Genomic DNA, 24,218 nt, shown 5'->3' with positions numbered 1-24,218 from the left:
TTCATATATAGCGTAACAGTAAGGAAAACACACGTTTTCCATTTGTTTGTTTTTTAGGTTTCCACGGCGTTTAAGAAGAAATTCTTAAAGAAAAGCTACTCCTGGGCTGCATTTCGCTTTTCTTCATCGTCTAAGATGCATGACAGTGTCAGAGAGGGAGACATTTTATCTGCGTCTGTTAAAAGGGTCAGAAAAGAAATCCTTACTAATCATTTTAACGGCACTTTCGTTGACTTCATGTATTTGAAATTACTAACTGTCAGCTTTCCTGTCAGAAGAAACACTGTCGGTCGAACAGCAAGACTGAGAATTCCAGTACTTGGTTATGTTAATGTATTTTAAAATAGTACATTAATTTATATGTTAATTCAGGCCAGGACAGCAAGGGATTTGTAATTGTAACCACAGTCTAAATAAGTACACCTATACAGACATTAGGGTCATTGTGGGGACATTTAAACGTTTTTTTCAATTTTTCTCATCAATTCTTTTAGGCCACAGCTTACTCCAATGAGTCCTTTAGTTCTCGCAAGTCGTTTGTGAAAAGACAAATGGAAGAAGGAAGGAATGAGAACAGTCTGTACGCGCCAAACACGCAAATAAAGGTAGCTGAAATAACTTCCTCTTAGAGTATACAACCAAACGGAAGCATATACGAAAACGCAATCAGATCACGATGCCGAATAAATTATGTATATGTAACTTGTGTGAAAAAGGCGAAGGTTCCCCATGTCTGTTATAATAAATTATTTTTACCATTATTCAGCCCCGACACCGTCTCCACTGTCATACAACTGGTGCCTGATCATGTTCAAATCCGCCATGGATCTAGATATAGTATGAATTACAGCTTTCCCATCGTCTAAAATGTCATCGAGTAAAGTGACAGTTCATCAAGAGGCGAACTGATACAGGCAATACTTACAGAACATCAAGCATCAAGACAACATGTTATATATGATGTTCTGCCAGTCTCACCAGTTATGCGCAAAACTCAACAATTATTGGACTAGGTTGAGCAAAATATCGTGATTTGTCAATTGCGAGGAGATCAATTTACTATTATCTGCGAGACACTGACAAATCTTGATATCTTTCGATAATCGAGTTTAACAATTGTTTCATCATTCGATCACTACGTTATATCACTAGCTCTGACAGCTCAGGGAAGCGATCAGCCATTTTTTAGACAAGAGCGTGGTTACAATTACGCATGAGCAGAATATTTTTTGCAGCAAAACAGATTTAGAAGGTACTACGCATGAGCAGACCATTATTTGTTGGCAGTCATTTGCAGGCCGATGAAAAGGAAGAAAAATTTGATCGAATGAAAATAAATATTAATTAATTTACTGTCAATAAACTGATTAATGTTTAATTAATGTACTGTCAGTGAACTGATTGGTGTTTTCTTTCTCTGTCGCAGAGACAGTGGCAGGAAGTTAATGACTACTGACTGAACTGCAGCTCTTGATCCATGTTTCCTACTTTCCATTGGCAGTGCATGTTTATGACGCTCTGCTAAACTAGATATTTCATTATTGTTCTGTCCTTGAGTTGATTACGTTTGCAGTCTTCATCACGAGATCAGCGTAGCGACAAGTAAACAATCGACTTCGTCACCTGATGAAAGACTTCCAGTGTTACATTCGGAACGTCACAATCAACTCCTCATGTGACGCCGTAATGAGACAAGTGAATAAAAGTTCACGTATCTTTCAAACCACATCTTAAATTCTATCCGTGTTGCGCCACGTTAAATAAATGCCTTATGATATTCAGCATTTAAGAGGCCAAAAGACAAGCGTCACAAAAATTAATATGATAAATAAATAGTAAATAATATGTAAACAGTTAACTAGTTATGAAAGCACTTTATTTTTAGTAAAAATAAAGGTTTACTGGCTATAAAGATTAAACTGCACTGATGAATAATATTAAGTCAAGTACGTCATTACCTTGATCTAATAAAGAAAATTGTTGTCTCATGCAGTTTGTTTGTTGTGCCTTAGTTGCTTTTCGCCAAAGATATACGACTGTATTTGTTTTTCTGTTGTTTTGTTTGTTTGCTTGTTTCGGTTTTGTTTGCTTTTGCCGAGTGTCTTTTTCCGAGTATTCTCGCAGTCAATTTCAAATTTCAAATAAGAGTTGTACACCCCTGACACCGCCAAACCCGATTGGACGTCATTGTCGCCTTTCCAACGCTTCTTTAATAACGAAAAGGTGTTAAGGGACAATTAATGTCAGGAATTGCGCATGGGCGACGTTTCGATGGACACTTGAAAGGTCTAGGCTGAATTTTTTAAGTTTGGTTCAACAAATTCAATTTTGCAGGGTCATATGCACCGCCGGAGAAAGGAGGAAAAAAGGGACTTGCAAATCTATTAGATCAGCCGGAATTTGATGACGTCCATAGTTAAAGACTCCACACATGACTCGCTGGATGATCTATTTGCTCATCAAATCACAAGACAAACTTGTAGTTGGGGACTTATGGCTAACATATTTTTATGCTTCCAGAGAAGTTGCACAAGCATCTCGATCCTTGGAGGCGCGGGGCAATTTCTCTCCGGGATAGCTCTGTGATTGGCGACTAATAAGTGGCCTCTCCAGCAGAAAGTAATATGTTGGGGTCTAGGGAGGAAATCGTTAGCAAAACTTGAAGGAAACTTCCCTGAGCGGTAAACATGGGTTTTGACACCATCTTATAGGGTTGGGCAGGCCAGTTTTATAGCCCACTTTAAGGAAAGACCGCATCAGAGAGCATTTTGGGGGTCTGGGAGGAAATGTTGCGAGATCATTGTATAAGGGTAGGAGGAGATAGGCTCCGAGTGTAGCACAATTCCTAAAGAAAAGGAATGGAATGGAACAAAACTTCACATAGGAAAAGGGGATGTTGCAATAGGGTTAGCTGCACGTTAACACATTTCATTGAACTGAGTAAAGCAAAGGATATAGGTCTCTCAGAAAGGCTTATACTCGGTTCTATTCAAAGAGTGTTGAGACGTCTGTATGTTAAATAAATATTTAGAAAAACATAACACAGCTATAAATCAGCTCAAGGCTCTTGTGCTTGCTTTACAAGTGGGTTTCTTGTACTTATGGCTATGCTTGTGTGGCACCTACAAAGCCGCCTTGTGTCGTTGCTGTCCTTGCAATCCAATTCTTCTGCTCCTGTTTTGTAAGCATGCTTTGAGTTTTAGTAGGCCCAACTAGTAAAATTTTGCAATCAGAATGGAAAGAAGAATTCTCTAACGAAATTCATTGGCAAACGACAACATCATGAACTGAGGAACATGTAACACACTTGCACCTAAACGTATGTACGTGTGAATTCCAAATCACGTGGCTGCTTATTGATCTGAATACCGCGCGTGTTTGATTAGACCTCCATCGTGGTACCTAACCAGCTGCAACGAGAAGTCAAAACCACGCTCCTTCTGGAATATTTTTTGGCGCTGGAATAGTAAGTTGCTTTGCTCTGGCCCAAGCTTCCCTTGGCGTCAGCTGAATCCTCGTAATTGGCTCATGAGTACAATAAGTTCGATTAACAGTAATGTTCATATCTGCGTCTATTTCTGACAGGTCTGATAATTCAGACGGTGGGTCCTCGTCAGGACCTCCATCAGGACACACTTTTCCTTTCCTTGTCCTATTCCTTCTCTTTGTCAACATTATAAATAAAATACAGGGACAGGAAGAGGCAGTGAGAACAGATGCTGTCACGACTACTGCTATCTCCACTGGAGTAAGACCTTGTTTATTTTCCCTTTCCTTTTCAGTGTACGTAGGAGAGGTGGTTGTACTCCACTCTAAAAATGAAATAACACTCAATCGTTTCTCGCTCTTTAAGTGTAACCTTTATAATAAGGAGTTCACAACTTTAAATTTAGCATTGATGTGTTCCAACCCGTCACGAGAGGGTTATCAGAAGAACCTTATGCTCGGGTTGCACTGTGATTTCAGCCATCAGACATTAAAATCGGTATGATCTAGCTTGAAAGCCGTTTTGTTGCAAACTTGTGTAATGTCCTTCTAGCCAAATAACAAAGGGATTATATGAAATATACTCATTCGTTCCGTTTGACCCTTTGTAAACGAGGCCGGAAAACTGGCTGCTTGGGAACTATTTCTGTCTTATCTTTAAGCTTTGAAGACGAGATAAAATTTAAAATGGGTAATATTTTAATCTGGACATTATGGTTTAAGACACGCTACATCAAGATGGCTACCTTACCTGTGCTGCTGTAAACTTGTTGAGTGGTCTGCGGTGTAGGTGTGAATGGATCACACAGAAAATCAAACCCAGCAAGAGCAAACATTTTTGTAACAAGAATTTTCTCTGAAGCAGCTTCTCCAGGAACAAAAGGAGCGTTAAAAAAGACTTGTCCAATTGTCACCGCTGCTTCAAGTCTCTCTGTCAAGTTCTGGATTGGATACCTGTCGATTTCACCCTCGTTGCTCAAGGACAACTGTACAGACGTCTGGTAGAGAAACAGTAATATTAACAGAGAGCACAAAACTGACCCATTAACTTGCTGTGAGCACCCAGCAGACCCAATACAATAAAAACGTGTATCTATTATAATGAAAGTCTTTTCCTTGAGTCCCCTTTGCAAAATTGTAAATTGATGTCTTGTTATTTAATATAAAACTCGAATCTCAAAGTGACGCATTTTTTATAGAGCGTTTATCGCATACTTTTGTCATAAGAGAAAAATGCATTTTCCCGCTTTTGGCATGTACAGCTTTACAAAAATTGTTGTTTACATTTCAGTCGTTTTTACCTCATTGTAGAGCTCGAAGCGACGGATTCTGCTGACGTGTGACCTGCCCAACAATGTAACCAGAATAGACTGCAACTGAGTCTCTATGTTTGCGCTCATTTCTTGTGAGGCCTGTGGCAGAGCTTGGTCCAAGGTTAATAAAATATGGAGACTATGGAGATTTGAAAACATGACATTAACTAAAATGACATCATCCTTCCGAATCTTCTGCTACTTCGGTCGGGGTTTAAGGAAGGAAAAAACGGATATCCGAACTTTAAAAAAGTGGTAAACTTTAAACGAGTCACAACTGAATATAAATTCGAAAATCGTTCTCCACATTTAACTACTTTTGTTATCGAGTTTTTGTAACAATCACTCTCTTACGCGAAACTGATCAGACTTTCCTCCTACATATTGACCTTCATTGAAGAAAACTGTAAATCGAATAAGGAAAACATTGAATTCAGCCCACGCGAACAGGATGACTGCTACGCTCGTATATTCGTTTCCTTATGCCGTACATTCTTTCACTTACTGCTGTGTACTATTAAGTCCAATACGGCATCAACTAGAAGTTAATTTAAGCAGTGAAACGTTGCATTTACTCGCTTGATGCAAACAGAACCACTTTTCAGTTTTTTTTTCATAATGATATTACAAACTTACTCTGTAAAGTGCTCGGTACTCCTGGCAGAGTAAATCTCAGGTAAGTCTATATCAGGTTCAAGTACAATTTTGCCTTGTTTAACCAAGCGTTGGATATTTTCTTGCAATGTCTTCAGGTCACTGTTTGAGGTAGTTCCATACAATTTGAATTTAATTCCATCCTGTCAGAGGAATGGACAAAGTGTTTAAAAAATCTAAAGCGTAGTCGAGTTCTTAGATAAATAGGTTAATTAATAACATGTTACGCATTGCAACATATCTCGTGTCAGTTTCACCTTTCCGTAAATAGGTCAAGTCACACAGAATAAGCAGCAGCATACTTGCCTTTTGTAGTTGTAAATTATCAATGTTTAGCGCGGAGAGTTTTGGAACAAGTCGTATTATTGCTTCCTTAAACAGGTATTTTAGGCTATTTTGTTCCCCAGTAGATAAGTTCATCAAGTTCTGGCAAGGAAAAAGGACGTACATCGATAAACTGAAAAAAAAATATGAAAAAATGTGTTAGTTGTGTAGATTGTTCCCATAAATAAATTGTAAAAGGAAGGCATTTTATTTGAGCTGGAATATTTTATGACCCTATACATTGCTGCAGTACATGTGAACGTTCCACTTAAAGTTTTCAACTCCTATACAGACCAACGCTTTTAGCTCCTGAAATCAACCATGCACCAGCCTTTGTATTGTTTGTGATAACGTACATATCATCATTACTTGAAAGCAGAAAGATACTCCTTGGTAACATTAGCACTTCGTCCATTAGTATGGGTAATCAATAAGGGAAGAAATCTTTTGACGCTATTAACTTTTATCTTTTCCGTGGATTCCAACGTAACTGAACAATCTCACAACACACACACAAAAAAAATGTCAAATGTTGTTGTTTATAGTGGTCAATGCGCTTAGCTACACCTAGCTAGTTCACAGGCATGCCACTTTAAATGAAGGAAACAAATATATCAACTAAACGTAATAGGCTTAAAAATCCCGACTGGCGGGAGGCAGACCAGTTGGCTATATACAAGCATGACCGGGGAGCTGAACTAAGGTCTACCGAGAATCAACTCCAGCTAAGTGGTCTGAGCGGGACTTGAACCCGCGACCTCCAGATTTCAAGTTCGGCGCCCTATCCACTCGGCCACGCAGCCTCCACGCCTCCACAAGTAAAACCTTTCACGGTCTTTATCACAACACGCTTGTGTGATACCTTTGTCCTGTTCTGCATCCTGAACTGCATGATGGACTTTCTTCGTTTAAACACCAGTGGCAGCGTACAGTTTTCTGGCATTCAGTCATGTTCCCTCTACAAACAAACAAAAGAAATAGCTAGAAATTATCATCGGTCTCTTCAGGAAGAGGGCAACTGACGGTTGAGTAATGATATCTTCAGTGCTATTTTTAAAAAATAATTTAAGACGTTTGATGGGTATTTTAGACGTAATTAATATTCACCATATTAAATCAATGGTCAAAATGTACACGTTATTGTCATTTTGACTTAAAAAATCGTAGAACCGTTGGCACTCACATTTTTAGACAATCACGTGCGCATCTTGGTACAGTAGCAAGCGCCTTCTGCAAAGCTTTGTCTTCTTTTTCTGTGTCAAACAGCGGAGGAGCTGGGACTAGAAGAAACATGAGCAGTGTGAAGACAAGTGAATTGTTGTTTTACATTGAAGAACACTTCAAGAATTCCACTTACCAGGGCAAGGTAATGAAGTCCAAAGTCTTGTAACAGAATTGTCGCACTCGTCATATGACATATGACATGAGCAAGGACACTAAAAGACAATTTTTTCATTAGCTCTCCGACTTAGCATTTCGTTTAACCAACGCACCTTTACCTAACCAGCAATGCTTTCCACAACATCGATGCCCATTAGGTATTATAGAAAAAACTTCAATTCGCAATTTTTGATGGAGTACCACTTCTGTTATCGAAACTAACCTGACAGTTTAACATGACGTCAATTGAACAAACATTACAGAACTTCCCACAAAAACAATCCTGAAAGTAAATAAAGAAGCAATTAATTTGTATTTTAAAGAAGCTTACTTTCTGTTTATGATGTGTAAAAGATAGTGATTGTTAAATCACCAACATTCCGAAAGCGAACACCACTTATTCGTTAAAAAACATAATGCTCTAAGCTGGAGAGACATGAAGACTGAAATAACTACGCCTCTCATGTCATTAGTGACTTTCATCATCCTTTACAGATTTTTGGTCACGTAACTACTTATTGGCTTCCGATAGACAATTCCTGTTTTCAGAATATGAGAATTTTCAATTGAAACCAATATGAATTCTGCGATTTATCACGTCAATGACTCATAGGCAAAAATTGTCGGTACAAACCTCGTTGGATGTGAGAGCGCTATCAGAACAGTTATTTACATTCCTGGATGGCAGTCCTAATAAGAACAGAGATGTGCCTTGCACTGGGCTTATATTGAATTGACGACAGGGATTGGAACTGTTTGAAGATGCACCATTGAGGTCTGAGAGCTCATAAAACATTTCAACTGCATGCTGCTGATAGTCATTACACCAAGAAGCCTGAAAATCAGTTCAAGTTAGCCATTGCATTAGTCGTATTTTGTGGCAGGAAAAAAGAAATCTTCTATTTCTGTTTCAGAAAAAGGTCTAATGATGATAATAATTAAAGATTTATATAGCGCTAATATTATCGAGATATTCAAATGCGCTTTACAGAAAATGTAAATTTAAGATTTTCGTACTCTTACGTACTCACACTCATTCCATACTCATGTGGTAATTGTCATAAAATCGAACTCAAATAAGGTTTAAAGGCACTGCTCTGGGTTCATCTTTAAACGGAGTTCGAACGTAGAAAAGCTTATATCTGTCGTACAGGTTGGTGCAGAAACGCACTGTCGAACTTCAAAACGAGGTGGACAGGTAAAAAGTTTGTTTTTATAATACTTATTCTTCCAAAGTACGTGTACTAATATTGAACGACCGATTTTAGTAATGAGGTGAACTGATTACAATTATAAAAATAATTTAGTTCCAAGTTATAAATAATAAACAGTAAATAATAAATAAATAATAATAAAATAGTGAATAATAAATAATACTTAACCGTTTAAGTTCTCGTTGTTGTTGTTGTTTTAACAGTAATAGTTTTCATCCTGTGGTTATATATTTACCGCATATGTGCTGATCGTTCCGTCGGTGTAAATCAAAAGGTACCGTAAGGAAGGGTACTTCCGATCCATTATTTTTGGTTTCACTTTTGTAGCGAAAGTATTTTAGGGATGGAAGGGATGGAGTTAGTTGCACTTTGGATGAGATAATAAGGTGATTAGGCAAACCATTGACATATATGTAAAATAGATTAGGCATAGACAAATCATTAATATATATATATATATATATATATATATATATATATATATATATATATAACTGATTAGTAATCTATTCGTATTGTGTTTCACAATACAAAAGAAACAAAGCACTCGCCCGTGCCTGGGTTATGAGATAAACACACGCGTGCTACAAGAAAAAGACACGTTTGATTACGCTAAAAACAATACATTCATTAATAACGAAACCACCAAAGTTACAACAACTAAAACGAAAACGTCTAAACACAAGTAGGAGCTTTTATTCTAGCATGAATTTGCAATTTGCAATTGTAACTAAGAATCACGCGATGAACGCAGGGCGTAACTTTATTTTAAAAACAAACCAGTCAATGTTCGCTAAGAGTGGGCTAAAACGGGCGAGTTTCTCGTCGTTTCTACTGTGAAACACAATAGAAATAGGTTTCTAATTTCTTATATTTATTAATGATTTACCTGTACCTACCTAATCACTTATGCATATTCATATCTTACCCAATCACCTAATCCCAAACGGTGTTAATTTCACCCCTTGTATACTGCTAACGAAGTTTGATAAACCTTTTATTATATGGCTAGCTCCGTGAGCGGGCAAGATAAATCAAATCCTGCGCTGTGATTGGCTACCCGAGCGGGCAACATGGAGGTATCTTGCCCGCTCGGGACTACTCGCCGTGTCCCGCAAGAAAAATTTCCCCGAAAACCATATAATAAATCCTTTATTGACCAAGCTTGTTCGGTCAAGATGGCTGGATATTGGCCTCGTTCTTTTTTTGCGAGTTTATGGACCTCGACTTCGTCTCGGTCCATAAACTCGCAAAAAGAGGACTTGACCAATATCCAGCCATCTTGACCTCACACTTGGTCAATAACCCATACATATATGCGCACTTGCGAGATGGTGACCGAAATTTAAACCATTTCAAGGATACCATATGTATGATACCCAATTACTTGGCAAGCCCAACAGCCATGTTACCAAATCCTACCTTAAGAATCTTTTCGTTTTTGATTAATTCATTTGCCAGCCAAGGAATAACTTCTGTTATATGTTTCTTGTGAGCTTGTAAAATAGTGGAACTTGAGAAATTAAGCACGATGTGTCTAAAACGTTAACGAAAATACAAGAATAAATTATGTCACTTTTCATCGCTGAGAAAAGATCTTCCAAGCTAAACCAAGGTGTATTGACATTCCCATTCCACATAAGAGAGCTCTGCCTCTGTTTTAAAATTCTCAAGGTCACTTAAGGTGTACAATAAACAGTAACATGCATTAAAGGACTAGCATTTATCTACTGCAATAGAATTTAAAACTGTTATAGATTTGTGTTAAGTAGCTGATTTGTGTTGAGTGTAAATAAAACAAATCGATAACCACACCAAGGAAAATTACAAGAGAGTATTTGCTTGACGCAGACGCCTTTGACTCAGATTATCCCGATTTTGACTAATCACAGTAGTAACTATCTTAATAGCCATTTCATGTAAGTAGCTGTATGTAACTTACCCGCTGCGTTCGAGAACGTACCAAGTCATGTTTGTATCTTCATTCAAATCAACCTGAAGTGGATATGCAAATTACGGGGTTAAGCAATCATTTATTAGCCCTAACCCGTAACGTTTTTAAGTCGGAAGTCTAAAGCCACGAAATTAACTTGTTTTTATCCTTATCAGGTTCGATAAACATAAAAATAATTTTGTTTTTACTGGCCTAATGGCTATAGTGCGATGGTGTCATCGTGATTCGTTCTTGGAAAAGACGCTTTACTCTCATAGTGCCTCTCTCTAACCAGATGTACAATTGAGTACCAGCGAATTTAATGCTCGGGGGAGGAGTAATCCTGCGATGAACTAGGAGAATGGAAACCGGCTTAAGCTGCAATGGAATGGGTCACTTTGGCTTGGTATAGACTTTCCCATTTAGATCCCTTAGTTTATATAGTTACCAGAGACAAAGATACCGTGAGTCAAGGTCTCAGGAGTAGACCTTTGCATAAATGGGCCTAAATTAATTTGAATAACAATACGTTACATCCTAAACCTCACATTCATGTGAAAAAACCTTTGTCTGGAAATATACGTACGACGCTAAGGATGTATAAAGTATTGTTATTCAAATTTAGTCGCCATTTCTGAAAAGAGTCTATGACTTCACAGTAGTCACTAGTCCAGACAAGACGTTATACACTGTCTTCTACCGTCACTTCTAAATGATTTTGCACGAGGCATTGCGTGTTAAATGAACTTACATTATCAGTAATAAACTGTAAGAAAGCACTTTCGGTCATCTCCATTCCCATAACCGCTAGCAAGTCTCCCAACTGACTACCTTCGCAGCTGCGCATCAAAAGAAATAACAGAGATTTTGTTGGCAACACTTACAACGCAAGAACATCCAAAAAGTGCAACAGAGACTGGTTTAAGCTTAAGCTTAAGCTTACATGTTCATCACAAGACTTGCCTGGTCTTTCGTATAGCTTTGCTAAAGCTTAACATTATGTCTTGCTCATAAACCGAGGTTCTCAATGATACCACTAGTTTCTCCGGAGATGACGCTGCTTGCCTATACCTGTCAAATTACAATATTCATCAAGGTAATACCGTCAACAGAAATAGCGTAACTTTCGTCTTTTATCTATTGAACCTATTTTTCATTATCTTCTCGTTTCATTTATTTAAAATCCATTTATTTATACTTATCTGCCTGTATATTTATTTATTCCACTATTCGTTTTGGATTGGTTTCTGAAAACGTATTTTTTTCAATTGACTGAAGTAAGTACAACTCTTATTGCATAAAGACAATTTCCTTTATACTTTCACAATTTACTGGGGCAAATTAAAACATGAGTTATAACTAAATAATATATTTAGTCTGAGGGCGAAACCTGCAGATAAAAAGAAAGATGTTGGACTGGTGTTTGGTGTTTTTTTGTTTGTTCTTTGTTCTTTGTTCGGCTTTAGTTGCTTCAATGTACAGCGCTGAGTTAAAGCTGGATTCCCTAACTTGATGCAGATACAATGCAGTCCGCTATGTTGTTGATGTTGGTACCTTTCAATAGCTTTAAATAAATATTTTTCCTTCGTTGTTCACCCGTAAGCTCAGAAATAATGCAGTCATGTACTGACCAAGACTGTTGTCGGTGAGAATACGTCTTTTGCAGTCGCAGACCAGGATATGTTCTTAATACTCCTTGTTCAGTTCCAACAAACCTGGTAAGAAAAATAATCATCAATAGCACACTTGCACGATGTCCTCATTTGACTACATCTACTAAAATTTAAATTTTTTTAAACCACAGAGGGGTGACAACTGGGCCAATTAGCATGAGAAAAACATAACGTGAAGTTAAGGATTTCTGATACTTGTAGTCAAATAACGCCACCATGCAGTTTGATGGAAATATTTCTGTGTGCAATGAGATAATGCGCATTTTTTCGTCCCGTGCTCACCTCCAGGTAACTACATCCGGGTTTGTAAAGTCAGCTCTACGCCAGGTCTCTTCTAACTCTGAAGTAAGTATCACTTCTGCGCGAACTGCTTTACTGAAACCTATACCAGATCAGTGAAATGCGAGTTACCAAGAATATGATTAACAACTAATAATAATATTCTTTTAGCTGCTAAGATAACAATGATATTATCTTTTGAGCAGGGATTTGGAACATATCGTCTCCTAACAGTGTTTTATCAATAGCTATCTTAAAATATTTACATACAGGCATCTATATTGTTTGTTGGTAATAAAGCCAGACCTTTATATTGAGCTTGAGAAGTGTTGTCATTAAAAAACCGTTGGATATCTTGCACATCCTCTAGGGTCTCCGTCCTATAGACATATTCATCAGAATCGTTGAAGGCAACTGGGGCTATCTGAAATTCAAACGAGAATATCTGAACTGACTCTGACTTAACGAAGAAGAAATGTAAGAGTCCATTCTTTTTATTTCCATTGATTGTCGACGACATTTTTACAAGAGAGAATACTCTAAAGAGGGACTTTGTCAAAACTCAGCTGTACCAGGAGCCCATCACTAGGAGCGTGCAACTCCCGGTAAGGAAAATAATGGAAGTTTTTCTTTTTATCTTCAGGTGAAATGATGACGTCAGTTAAAAAGTCAAGTCCGGGCTTGTGATTGGTCAGTGGGGTCTGAGCTCGCGGTAAATTCAAACTAAAAATAGATCGGTCTGTGAAATCGCCATGACAGGAATATGGGGTAGTTGCACGCTCCTAGTGATGGGCTCCTGGCTGTACGCAGTTCCTGCGCAGCTGCAGGCTCTCAGAAATACCCGCCCTGTATGATTAGAACGGGTTTTCAAAACTCAGTTTCACAACTGCCCCCAATTACTTTTCTTCAACCAAGATTTACCTAATTATTTTAACCGTTTATTAATGTTTTCTTACATTGTTGAATTGTCTAGAATTAAAATTTCTTTTTTTCGTTATGTGTAATATTAGAACTAAAATCTGTAAGTCACAGGTAAAGTTGATAAAGCATTGGTAAAACTTGTCAAAGGGTGACGTGACTTCAATTCTAAGATTAACATAAATTAGGAAAGAATGAAATTACCTTTACAGTGGACGACATTGGAGAAATGAGAAGATTTTCTCTCAAACTGCAGACCTCGTCAGGATGGGAGGTGGTATCGTTCCACACCAAATCCAAGCGATGATAGAACGATGATGAAATCTGCGCATTATCTTTAAACTACAGAAAAACGTTCAAGAAGTAGAAAAATTTCATCAGTGGACCGAGAAAAGAAGATTCTATGAAAAATTGGCAATCTAGACTAGCAGGTGATGTTAATAATCCTGCAGGCAAAACCAGGAAATCAAATCAGCGAAAAAACGTAATTTCTAACATTGTATAAACATTTTTCTGTCTTGTTCTGTCTACTTTACAACCACCAAAGAACACAAACTTACCGACGTTAAGTCTGTTGTAACAGATTGTCCATCAGCTACCACTAAGACAATGGAATAAGCGCTGTTTCCTACTGGTGACCAGAGGTAGGTGGCGTTAGTGTGAAATATGTGTGCTCCATCTGTAGACTGATCACCAAGTGGCACAGGAAACCCAGCCTACAACAATTAAAAGATCATTTTGTTCCTACTATATTTTCACTTGTGATTTTGAAGCGAGACAGAGTGAGGCGATCTTATATTATTTCTAAAAGTAAACATAAAGAGTGTTTCAAAGATGAATTGGCACTGTTTTGTACTGATTGTAGAGCGAGAGGTGTTCGCAGAAAGGACGTGGAACATACCAGTTTTCTTAGAAAATGGCTATTACCACGTGAAAGTGTTGCCTTGTCATGTAAAAAAGTAAGACCTGTGAAAATCAAGTTACTTACATTAAAGTGCTGGTGACCGGAACCTCCGCTTGTTATGTTCAATATGACGTCAGGAGGCAGCCCGCTCTCAAATAGAGACAGTGGTAAAAAGGAGCGGCTGCTTGTGGTGTCAGTGGGACCAGGAAGAGATGGGTGCAAAATAGTGCGACCTGAAAAGAAGCCGAATATAACGTACATAATAACAAGTTATCCGGTAATGAGATCTTTGGAGCTTTTGAACAGATATTGAATATCTTTTGAGTTTTAGTTCAGTACTAGTCATTGTTCGAATCTCGTTTCCTTAAGTCACCGGGATAATAACAAAGTAACGCAATAAATATGTTTGTTAACAGTGGTCAATGCTTTTAGCTACACCTAACTAGTTCACAGACATGCCAAGTAAAATGAAAGTAAACTGCGCAAAGATAATCCAGCCTTTATCTTGGTCAAGCTTAGTCCAGCTCTGAATTTCATTCAAGAAAACTCTTAATTCACGAAAATCAATTGCCATTATTTTTATTGATAGTTCACGACATTACCTTCCTTGTCTACAAGTATAGCATAGGACAGCGAGGGAGACGACATCTGGAGGGCCTCTTTGAAAAGGTGCTCCAGAGGCAGGTCTAACGCCAGCACTCCTTTAAATGATCCATTTTGAGTCAGTGCAAGTGACATCGTCACCATAACACCAAGCCTCGAGTCAATGTAAGGCACAGAGAGTCTGGGCTCCTGTCCAAGAGGAGACTCGATGGATGTATAGTAACTTCCCATGATTCGTTTTAACACCCCTCTGTGTTGATCTCTGATTTCGAAAAACACGCCGCTATTGTTGGAGGCGATTATTTGTAGTCTTTTGAGGCCTTTAGAAGATATGCCAACACCAAGGGCGTACGTGTTTATTTGGACTGTCATGTTCTATAAAAATAGGAAATAAAATAAATTTAGTTTTAAGAACAAGCATACGACTATGCGAAAACGCTACAAACAGCATGCAATAACACATGCTCCTAATAGGGCAATGAATCCATTGGAGCGTTTAAGAATTTAATGACAAAAGTAACATAGCTAGAGTTAATAAATAACGCTGTATTAAAACTCCATTAAAATTCTCAACAAACCCTTCTCATTAATGTAATTCATTCGCACGTTTTCGGTTGCCATTTTATTTCCGCAATCTTTCATATTCTCTCTGATGGAAAATTAAACTTCAGCTTACCATTGAAGTTCATAAAACCATGAGTCATCCTATGTGACTGGTATTCAGAGACAAATTACGCACCAATCTTTCCTGCCCTTCTTCAATTTCTTGATATATTTGTGCTTTATCAGCATCATTTGGATTACCATCCGTGAGAAACAAGATGATGTTACTTCTCCCAGAACCCTGACACAAAACAAAACATGAAATTAACGCTCACAAAGGCGGTCCTGATTATTGCAATAAAACCTCTGATCTGTACCCTGTATACACTGTGATAATTAACTGATGAAAATTAATGATTCGTTAGATGACTCACCTGATTTCTGGTGACATTTTGAAACATGGCGAAGGCGTGTTTGAAAGCTGGGGCGTAATAGGTATATCCTGAAACAGAGGCAAACATTTTTGTTCTTATCCAGATAACAACACATCTGTGCTGTTTAATTTACTCCTTCTTCGGCTTCCACGTGGCGTTGCCAATAGACCAAGATACTCTTGGAAATTCTTACTTTCAACTTTTTTTCGAATAGTGGCGTGTATAATAATGAATATATTTTAGGCCCAGTTCAGACGTCGTGCTTCTGTCGTGCCGAACTAAATTGCGATTAGGTTTGACTGTAGCACGGCAGGAAAACAACTTTGATTCAGACGTCGTGACAGAGTCGAACCAAATTCGGGATATACTGATGCCTCGTAACAATTCTCGTCCTAACTCCCCGTGGGAACGCAATCTCGCCAAAATACATAAATATAATTTATGAATTTTGTTTAGCGCGGCAGAAGCACGACGTTTGAATCACTGCCGTGCCAGAGTCGTGTAGCACGGCAGAGCTTGTCGAACTTAATTGCTTGCCGAACTTAATTCAAAAGTTTATGTATTCGCTAAAATACATAAATATAATTTATGAATTTTGTTTAGCGCGGCAGAAGCACGACGTTTGAATCACTGCCGTGCTAGAGTCGTGTAGCACGGCAGAGCGTGTCGAACTTAATTGCTTGCCGAACTTAATTCAAAAGTTTGATTCAGACGCCGTGCTTCTGCCGTGCTTTTGTCGAACTTAATTCCTGAATTTAGATCGGCACGGCAAAAGCACGACGTCTGAACTGGGCCTTAGATGGATAGAGAATATCACGTGGTCTGTAATGAGAAACCAAACCTCCCAAGCTAAAAAGGTTTATGACGGAATCCACCAGAAGTTCGAGCAACGAGTGGACAAAAGCCAAGTACCAAGATTATTTACATCGTATTGCAAACTTCTGTACGACTGTTTTAAATATCTTCTCAAAAAAAAAATCCTTTCTAGCAACACCAAACGTCGAAAACGAATGTTGACCTTCGTATGAAACATATGAAAGTACTGGTGAAATGAAACTGATGATTAAATTTTGCCTGTGTTTGCACAGGTTCTGTGAACTTTGAAATTCATTTTCTCTCGTTCCCACGGGAAATTTTTTTCGGTGTTGTTTCAGGCAATTATTTATGTATTTACCTTTAAGAAAATGTACAAATGACTGTAAAATACTTAAAATTATTCTGGTACCAGATTTTTGTCCACTAAAACCTGAAATTGCTCGATTTTCTATCAGATTTCGTCTTATAACTTTATGTATCACCATATTACATCGCTCTTCCCATCTAACGAAGACGCTCTGGGAATGAATCTTGAAAAGCTTTGAACAGTAACTTGTAAATTCGATACGAATGCTTCACTTTAAGCAAAAAACTTACTACTATTAGCTTAGCTGTTTTGTCGCGATCTTCGTTTCGCGAAATAAAAACAAATGCAAAATCAAATGGGAATTTTAAATCTCCGCCATTTTGACGCAGGTTCTTCTTATTATGGTACTCATCCCTTACTCGAGAATGGCGCGCGCGACTTAGAGCACGCGCAGTCATTTCCAACATCGCCTCCCCTGCCAACGAGGTTGACTCATTTCGCCGCTGTGCCGCCAGAGGAGCCAGCTTTGTCGTTCTCGTTAAGATTTATCTGCATGGCATATCGTCCCGTTAAGGTCTGCCGGAAAACCTTCAGCTCCAAGTGCCGAAACTACGGTTAAGAGAAATGTTGGGGAAAAAAATGGAAAAATCTTTACTTACCACGCGCTCTAAGTTCCCGGACCCACTTTTTTAATTTAGCTAAATTAGCAGGAATTCCTGCTGCCACTGTGGTATCAAAACAACCAGAGGGAGTCTGGATCCTGTGCGAGAATGCTAAGATACCAACCTGGAGAAAAAGAAAAAAGAAAGTGTAAAACAACACAGACCAACAATGTGAGCCTTCATAGGTAGGTGTGACACACGTCTGTCGACTGTACTCTAGCGAGAAGACCTGACAACCAGTGATATCAGATAGGTTTAAGACCGAGTTAAGAAACGAATCGCCTTAGGTGTTTAACCACTCAGTGAGCAACTCTGTGTCATGACGATTTTATATTCCTTGTGATCCTTTCAGACTTCGTTCTTAGTTCGGGTAACAGTAACATTTTGTTGAACACGTTCAAATTAATAAAGTGTATTATCGTTTGTCTCACGATGTAGTCACTTGAGATGTAGATCGCGACGTTTCGACTGCTTACTGCTAGTCTTTTTCAGGCGATAAGGTCGACTGATTGCACGGTATCATTTATATCACAAAGGTCGGCTGTGATTGGTGCTTTTCGATTCTCACTGGTGGTAAGGCGGCCATCAGGTTCTCTGTAAACTGACGTGTCGAGAAAGACGATCTTGTTGTTGTCTTCGATCTCCATGGTGAAACGGATTGATGGTTGTTGACTGTTCAGGTGTTGCAGGAAGACGTCAACTCTATCCCGATCCAGGATGGCGAAAGTATCATCTACGTAGCGTAGCGTTGCATCCACCACGATGAATAACAACAATCTTTTCCTCGACATTGAAATTAACGACATAAAAGACGCTTTGTACTTGGCTTTTACCGTATTCTTTGACACTTCATATTTCGAAAGACACCATGATCTCGTGGTCCTGGATCTCTTCACTGGCGATGGTGGAGGCGAAGTCAGTTGAGTTCTTCACTGTGAAGTTCGAGTTACCTGCAAGAGGAGATAATACGTTAGCCAAGAAAGCAGACAGGTCGTATGCAAAGGTGTTGACACACGACACAATCGGCCTAAGCGGTGTGTCGGCCTTGTTGATCTTCGGCAAACCATAGATCCTAGGTGGTTGTTTGTGTCGGGGTCTGATCTTATTATAAACCGCCTCTGATATGTGTCCACTCCGTTTCAGGGTTAGCAGCTTCTCAGATAGCTTCCAGGTCAAGCGGTCTGTCGGATCTTTGTTGAGCAGCTGGTACGGTCCGGAATCAATTAGCGCTGACATTTTTGCGTGGTATGTGTCAGCGTCCAGGATTACGCTGGCGCGTCCTTTGTCGGCCGGAAGGACCATGATGGAGTTGTCCTCTTTCGAGCAATAGAGTCCGCACCTTGCAAGCCTAAGATCTGGAAACGCTACTTAGATGACACTTTCACCATCCTGGATCGGGATAGAGTTGACGTCTTCCTGCAACACCTGAACAGTCAACAACCATCAATCCGTTTCACCATGGAGATCGAAGACAACAACAAGATCGTCTTTCTCGACACGTCAGTTTACAGAGAACCTGATGGCCGCCTTACCACCAGTGTCTACAGGAAACCAACACATACTGATCAGTACCTAGCGTATGATTCACACCACCCTCAGTCAGTAAAGCGCGGTATTGTGAAGTGTCTGTACGACCGGGCTAAACGTCTCGTCACCAAACCATCAGTAATCGCTGGAGAGAAGAAACATCTGTCATCTGTACTTGTTTCTAACGGATATCCCTCCTCTTTTGTACAGAAGATCACAAAGGCACGAACAACCCCAAGAAGAGAGCCTGTCGCGGAATTTAAATCCACCGCCGTTTTACCTTATGTCCAAGGAGTTTCGGAGTCTCTCCGCCGCTGCCTAGAACAACAAGGCATTCGCACGTCTTTAAGTCCGACACGACACTTCGGTCACACTTAGTGCGACCAAAGGACACCGTCAACCCGGCTAAACAAGATGGTGTTGTCTACAGGATTCCCTGTGAGTGCGGCAAAGTCTACATCGGGGAAACAGGGGGATCTATGCAGGAGAGGATCAAAGAACACGACAGGGATATACGACTCGCCCGTATTCAGACCTCCGCCGTTTCTGAACACACCCACGAGACCGGCCACTATCCTATCTGGAATGAGGTCAAGTTTATTGATCGAGATCCTCACTGGTACACACGTAGGGTCAAGGAAGCTATTCACATAAGACTTCACCCTAACAACATCAACAGGGATAGTGGAATTGAAATTCCTGAAGCATGGATACCCACGATCAAGAAACACAACAACAGGAGAACGGTACAACAGCGGACCACTGAGGGAACAGCTACTCGCCGGAACAATGGAACAATAGGAGAATCGAAAAGCACCAATCACAGCCAACCTTTGTGATATAAATGATACCGTGAAATCAGTCGACCTTATCGCCTGAAAAAGACTAGCAGTAAGCAGTCGAAACGTCGCGATCTACATCTCAAGTGACTACATCGTGAGACAAACGATAATACACTTTATTATTGCATCCACCACGATGAATAACAACAACCTGTTCCTCGACATTCAAATTAACGACATAAAAGACGCTTTGTACTTGGCTTTTACCGTATTCTTTGACACTTCATATTTCAGATACCGTAAGGAACTGAAATAGTAATGAGAAAAACTCGAGAATAAGTATGTAACGTGAACTCAAGAAGGATATGAAAATTGGTCAGACTTGCCGTGCTTGTAACGACCTTATTACATACCGTAATCACTTACATTGTCTTGCGGTGAGAGTGTGTCCAACACTGTAAGGGCTGCATCAATAGCCAGCTTCATTCTCGTCCCTGACATTGAACCGCTGCGATCAATAATAATGACCAGATTCTTGTTAACAGGTGAAGCTGTTTCCACGTACCATGATCTGGATTACAGAAGCACAACAGCAATACCACAGACTTGGACATGTGATGAATGTTCAAATACGTTAGTTAGACTAGACGCCCTAAAACAACTCAGTGTCTCAATACGACACATTCCTTAGATTCTACCCTAGACTCTATGTTGAGATTTCGGTTTTCTTTCGCGTCACGCACGACGGACTAAGCGAAAAAGGGACCACTCGTAGTCTAGAGCTTTACGGAAGCGTGCTAATTTTAAGCTTTCGTATTCCTGTCTATCAGACATTTACCGGAGGCAGAGTTTTTCTAGATAGGTATTTATTATGGGGGAGGGGTATCGAATTATATTTTTGAAGCTGAGGAAACTAGATTGATCGATCAGATAATATTACGAGAACCAAAAACCTTTGTAGATGATGTCACTAACTGAAAATCCTCAAGATCTGCAGAGAAAGAGGTGCCTTCCTTTAAAAGCTACTGCATATATCTGTTTGTCACCAGTGTTTTTAGTCCAGTTGTTTGGTTATTTTTTATTTATTTAAACATATTTGTTATTGTTTTCCCCAAAAGCACTTAGGCAAAAAAGCACTACTGAAGAATTGTTAAAGTTCCAGTTGTTGTTGTTTTCTTGTTCGTTAGTAAGTTACTAAGTTAATTAGTTTGTAAGGTTGTTTGTCTGTTTGCGATTTCTAAAACTTTGGCTTAAAAGACAGTTTTGTTCCTGCAGGTTGAGATTCATTTTAAAATTCCAGGGTAACTAATGACTGCAATGAAATCCCATTATTTCAAACCAGCAAGGGAATCAGAATAGGTTCAAGAAATGGAGGGAAAATATGTCCTGCCTGATTGCCAAGGGAGCAAAATTTTTTTTTTTTTTCAATAATCAGGAACGTTTTGAAAAATAGGGCTTATGAAAGAAAGTCACTCACGGACTATCATGTTTCATCTTCTGTTCTGTACTACTTAGAGCCGACTGTTTAAAGTTTACTTATACGTAGGTGACTCTTAAGGATCACACTTACTTGAACCTCGGGTCGAAATTTGAAGTGTTGCCATTACAGTATCGTGTACTCGCGGGATACTGTAAATACTCGCCATCTATGGATCCGTAATATTGCCACGCCACGATTGAAGACTTGTTAAAGTTCCTCTTAAACCCATTTAATAACTCATTATTGAGTCTGGAATTGTTCTGTGCGCTTTGTAAAGATGATTGAGTAATAGAACAGCCTGTAGATAGATCCACGAGTGAGCGAAGTTTATCACTAAAGTGAGAAGAGCCACTTGTATCGTTGAGTCCGCGACAACATCTGACAATATTTACTTTTTGAGTTTCTGATGAAACTTGTTGTAACCTTCTACTGTGATCCTTCAAAACCCTTACAGAAGCGTTCAATCGTGCAGAGGCGGATTCAGTTATACTGTGAAGCAATTTTGAGGCGTCGACGTCTTGATTGGCGCAAGAAAGTGAATCGTAGAGTTTCTGTAGATGTTTGAATCCGAGATTTTTCTCGAATACCTCATGTAAACAGTCTGCTATCTGTTTAGCAGCAGTGTTCGTTTGAGCGGCACCAGTAACGGGCGGTATAGATAAATCACTGTTTAACAGTATCATAGAGCTAACAAAAGCTGTAACAACTTGTTTCAAAAATGAGTTTGTCATTGCTTTGCAGAAAGTAAACTGCGGCAATTCCACAAATATGCAGCCAGTAGCTGTTGAACAGAGAACAGAGCAAATTAGTTCTTCCGGAAATTGCAATGGGGTATCTTTCTCATTTGTAAAACCGATAGTTGACAAAGTTATGTTAATATTTCCTTATTTAATGAACACGATCAATTAGTGAAAGGAGAATGTTAGCAAGTTGTCAGAGTATTGCATTCCAAAGAAACGAGTTTTTCCAACTAATATCTTATTTTTTCAGTTAAATGCCCCAGCGTTAATTTCAAACTTGGCCTGGTGGACTGTGCGTTCGTCTGACTCCAGCGGTTTATTCAAGTTGTTCATTATTTTTGGCAGCCATATGATAACTTGCCACTCATGGATGCCACTTCACCTAAAGCTTGTTCCTTCTTGCAAATGCCTGATCTGCTTATTTACAATTCCAATCGGGAGACTTTAATCGAGAAAAAACGTTAAGTGTTCAATCATCTGAATTATTTCAGACTACACTGTAAAATATGCCATTCTATCGAGTCCATTTTCCAAACCTCTTCGAGAGAAAGCTGATGTAAGTGTTTTAATGTTTACTGTATGCCGTGAGACATGCACTCGTGACGTCAAAGCATGCATTGAAACAAATGATTTTTATTCTACTACGAAACGAAAACGGCTAATTTGTTTAATAAAATTCAAACCCCGCATGAAAAACTTTGCTTATGAATGCAACTTTATTGGCTTACTTCAGGAGGTCCTCGGCGCGTTAATCCCCCCTCCCCCTCCCCCCCATGTAATGAGCAGTTTTTCTATTCCAGTTGAACATTTCACGCTTTATTTGACCAAATACTGACAAATTATCGTCTCAAATGATCAGGTCACTTGCACTTCACAGCATGCTAACAGTGTAGTGATACTAGTGTTAACATTTGTTTTCAAGAGCTAAGGCGCTTACTAATTGAACTTACAGATGACAACATTCAGAGAGCACGTTTCTATTCCACACTCTGAAAATCTTTACTTTCTCTTAAACGTGGAGCTCTAGTTTACAATAACCAAAGTGAAAAAGCTTTTCTTAAAACATTGGTTTCAAGCAAACGAATTCGATATTTTTGCGTGCCGACGGACTTGCGCCTGCCATACCGATAATTAGCTCAAAAGATTAACTACTGACTCATGTTCTGTTTGGATTTGCGGTAAATGACAGTTTGCCGGTAAACATATCCCAGTTGCATACGTGTAGTTGTTTACTGTTACGCTATATAAACACCACTGATTGGCCGTGATTACGAGATCAAAGTACGGCGACTTGAACAAGCCCAGTTAGTCATATACATTTACACTTCGTCCGTAATACAGCTGTGGGAAACAAGTTTATTTCCTGTTTAGATTTTAGTCACTGACGGTCAAACTTTGGGGTAAATCAGTATTTCCCTGTTGTGCATTACAAGCAATTTTTGTTAGTTGCTGTTACAAAAAAATGTTCATTAGTTTTATTTCGAGAACAACTTATGAATTGTCTGAATTACACAAGCCCGTTTAATTATCAAAATTTACAGTGAATCATTTTATCAGTAACTGAAATGCAGCAAGTAATTTATGCTTACGTAATGCTATTCGAACTAACTTTTACCCTGCTTTGCTAGCGGGTTCGTTGTGATTCCGCCAGCAAACCCAAGCAACTAAATTTTACAATGATCTTGAACACTATTTTAGTTGCTCTAGCTCAATATTCGCCAGGTGAAAATGAATGTTAAAGAACGGAATTAAAATGACTATCTTTAAAACAGGGAACCGGGAATCGGGGAATGGGAATGGGAATGGGGAACGGGAATGGGGAACGAGGAACGGGGAACGGGGAATCTTTAAAAGCGGGAATCTTTAAAATGGGGAATCTTTAAAAGCGGGAATCTTTAAAACGGGGAATCTTTAATAGCGGGAATCTTTAAAACGGGGAATCTTTAAAAGCGGGAATCTTTAAAATGGGGAATCTTTAAAATGGGGAATCTTTAAAATGGGGAATCTTTAAAATGGGGAATCTTTAAAATGGGGAATCTTTAAAAGCGGGAATCTTTAAAATGGGGAATCTTTAAAAGCGGGAATCTTTAAAATGGGGAATCTTTAAAAGCGGGAATCTTTAAAACGGGTAATCTTTAAAGTGGGGAATATTTAATAGCGTTAATCTTTACTGAAAAGTGAACGAGAATCTCTCAGTTTCCCACCGGAAGCTATTTATTCTCTCACATGTATCAACTCAACAGGTA

The 24,218-nt window shown here is 39.0% G+C and overlaps 2 protein-coding genes across 2 annotated transcripts in view; one reads left to right on the top strand and one right to left on the bottom strand.

Annotated features, from left to right (window-relative positions):
- The window catches only part of LOC145498556 (uncharacterized), a 94,310-nt gene extending 93,727 nt beyond the window's left edge, over nt 1-583 (top strand). The window contains 1 exon segment of the mRNA XM_081478464.1: nt 58-583. Coding sequence (XP_081334590.1) covers nt 58-342 — 285 coding nt within the window. The 3' untranslated portion in view covers nt 343-583.
- Nucleotides 584-624: 41 nt separating this feature from the next.
- Nucleotides 625-22,035, bottom strand: LOC145498555 (VWFA and cache domain-containing protein 1-like). The gene is made up of 26 exons (XM_081478462.1): nt 21,323-22,035; nt 20,179-20,323; nt 17,441-17,567; nt 15,659-15,726; nt 15,421-15,525; nt 14,681-15,056; nt 14,163-14,311; nt 13,735-13,890; nt 13,379-13,516; nt 12,563-12,680; nt 12,260-12,359; nt 11,936-12,019; nt 11,268-11,375; nt 11,056-11,143; nt 10,314-10,366; nt 9,794-9,908; nt 7,792-7,992; nt 7,381-7,440; nt 7,135-7,213; nt 6,961-7,057; nt 6,640-6,735; nt 5,760-5,910; nt 5,436-5,596; nt 4,788-4,938; nt 4,238-4,643; nt 625-3,812 (listed from the first exon to the last, which is right to left on the bottom strand). Exons 1-26 carry the CDS (start codon nt 21,961-21,963, stop codon nt 3,424-3,426), a joined length of 4,362 nt encoding a protein of 1,453 aa, XP_081334588.1. The 5' UTR covers nt 21,964-22,035; the 3' UTR covers nt 625-3,423.
- Nucleotides 22,036-24,218: the final 2,183 nt, after the last annotated feature.

The sequence above is a fragment of the Orbicella franksi genome, chromosome 9 (genome assembly GCF_964199315.1).
Source record: "Orbicella franksi chromosome 9, jaOrbFran1.1, whole genome shotgun sequence".
NCBI lineage: Eukaryota > Metazoa > Cnidaria > Anthozoa > Scleractinia > Merulinidae > Orbicella > Orbicella franksi.
Note: the sequence above shows the minus strand (reverse complement) of the source record. Positions and strands in the feature narration are given on the sequence as shown.

What these genes read in the sequence shown, in the direction of transcription:
- LOC145498555 (XM_081478462.1), bottom strand. Translation starts at nt 21,963, where the DNA reads ATGACAAACTCATTTTTGAAACAAGTTGTTACAGCTTTTGTTAGCTCT. An exon ending in CCGGGAACTTAGAGCGCGTG is followed by an intron (nt 15,727 to 17,440) that starts GTAAGTAAAGAT and finishes CCTCTGTTTCAG; the next exon opens with GATATACCTATTACGCCCCA. An exon ending in CCGGATGTAGTTACCTGGAG is followed by an intron (nt 12,020 to 12,259) that starts GTGAGCACGGGA and finishes TTTTCTTACCAG; the next exon opens with GTTTGTTGGAACTGAACAAG.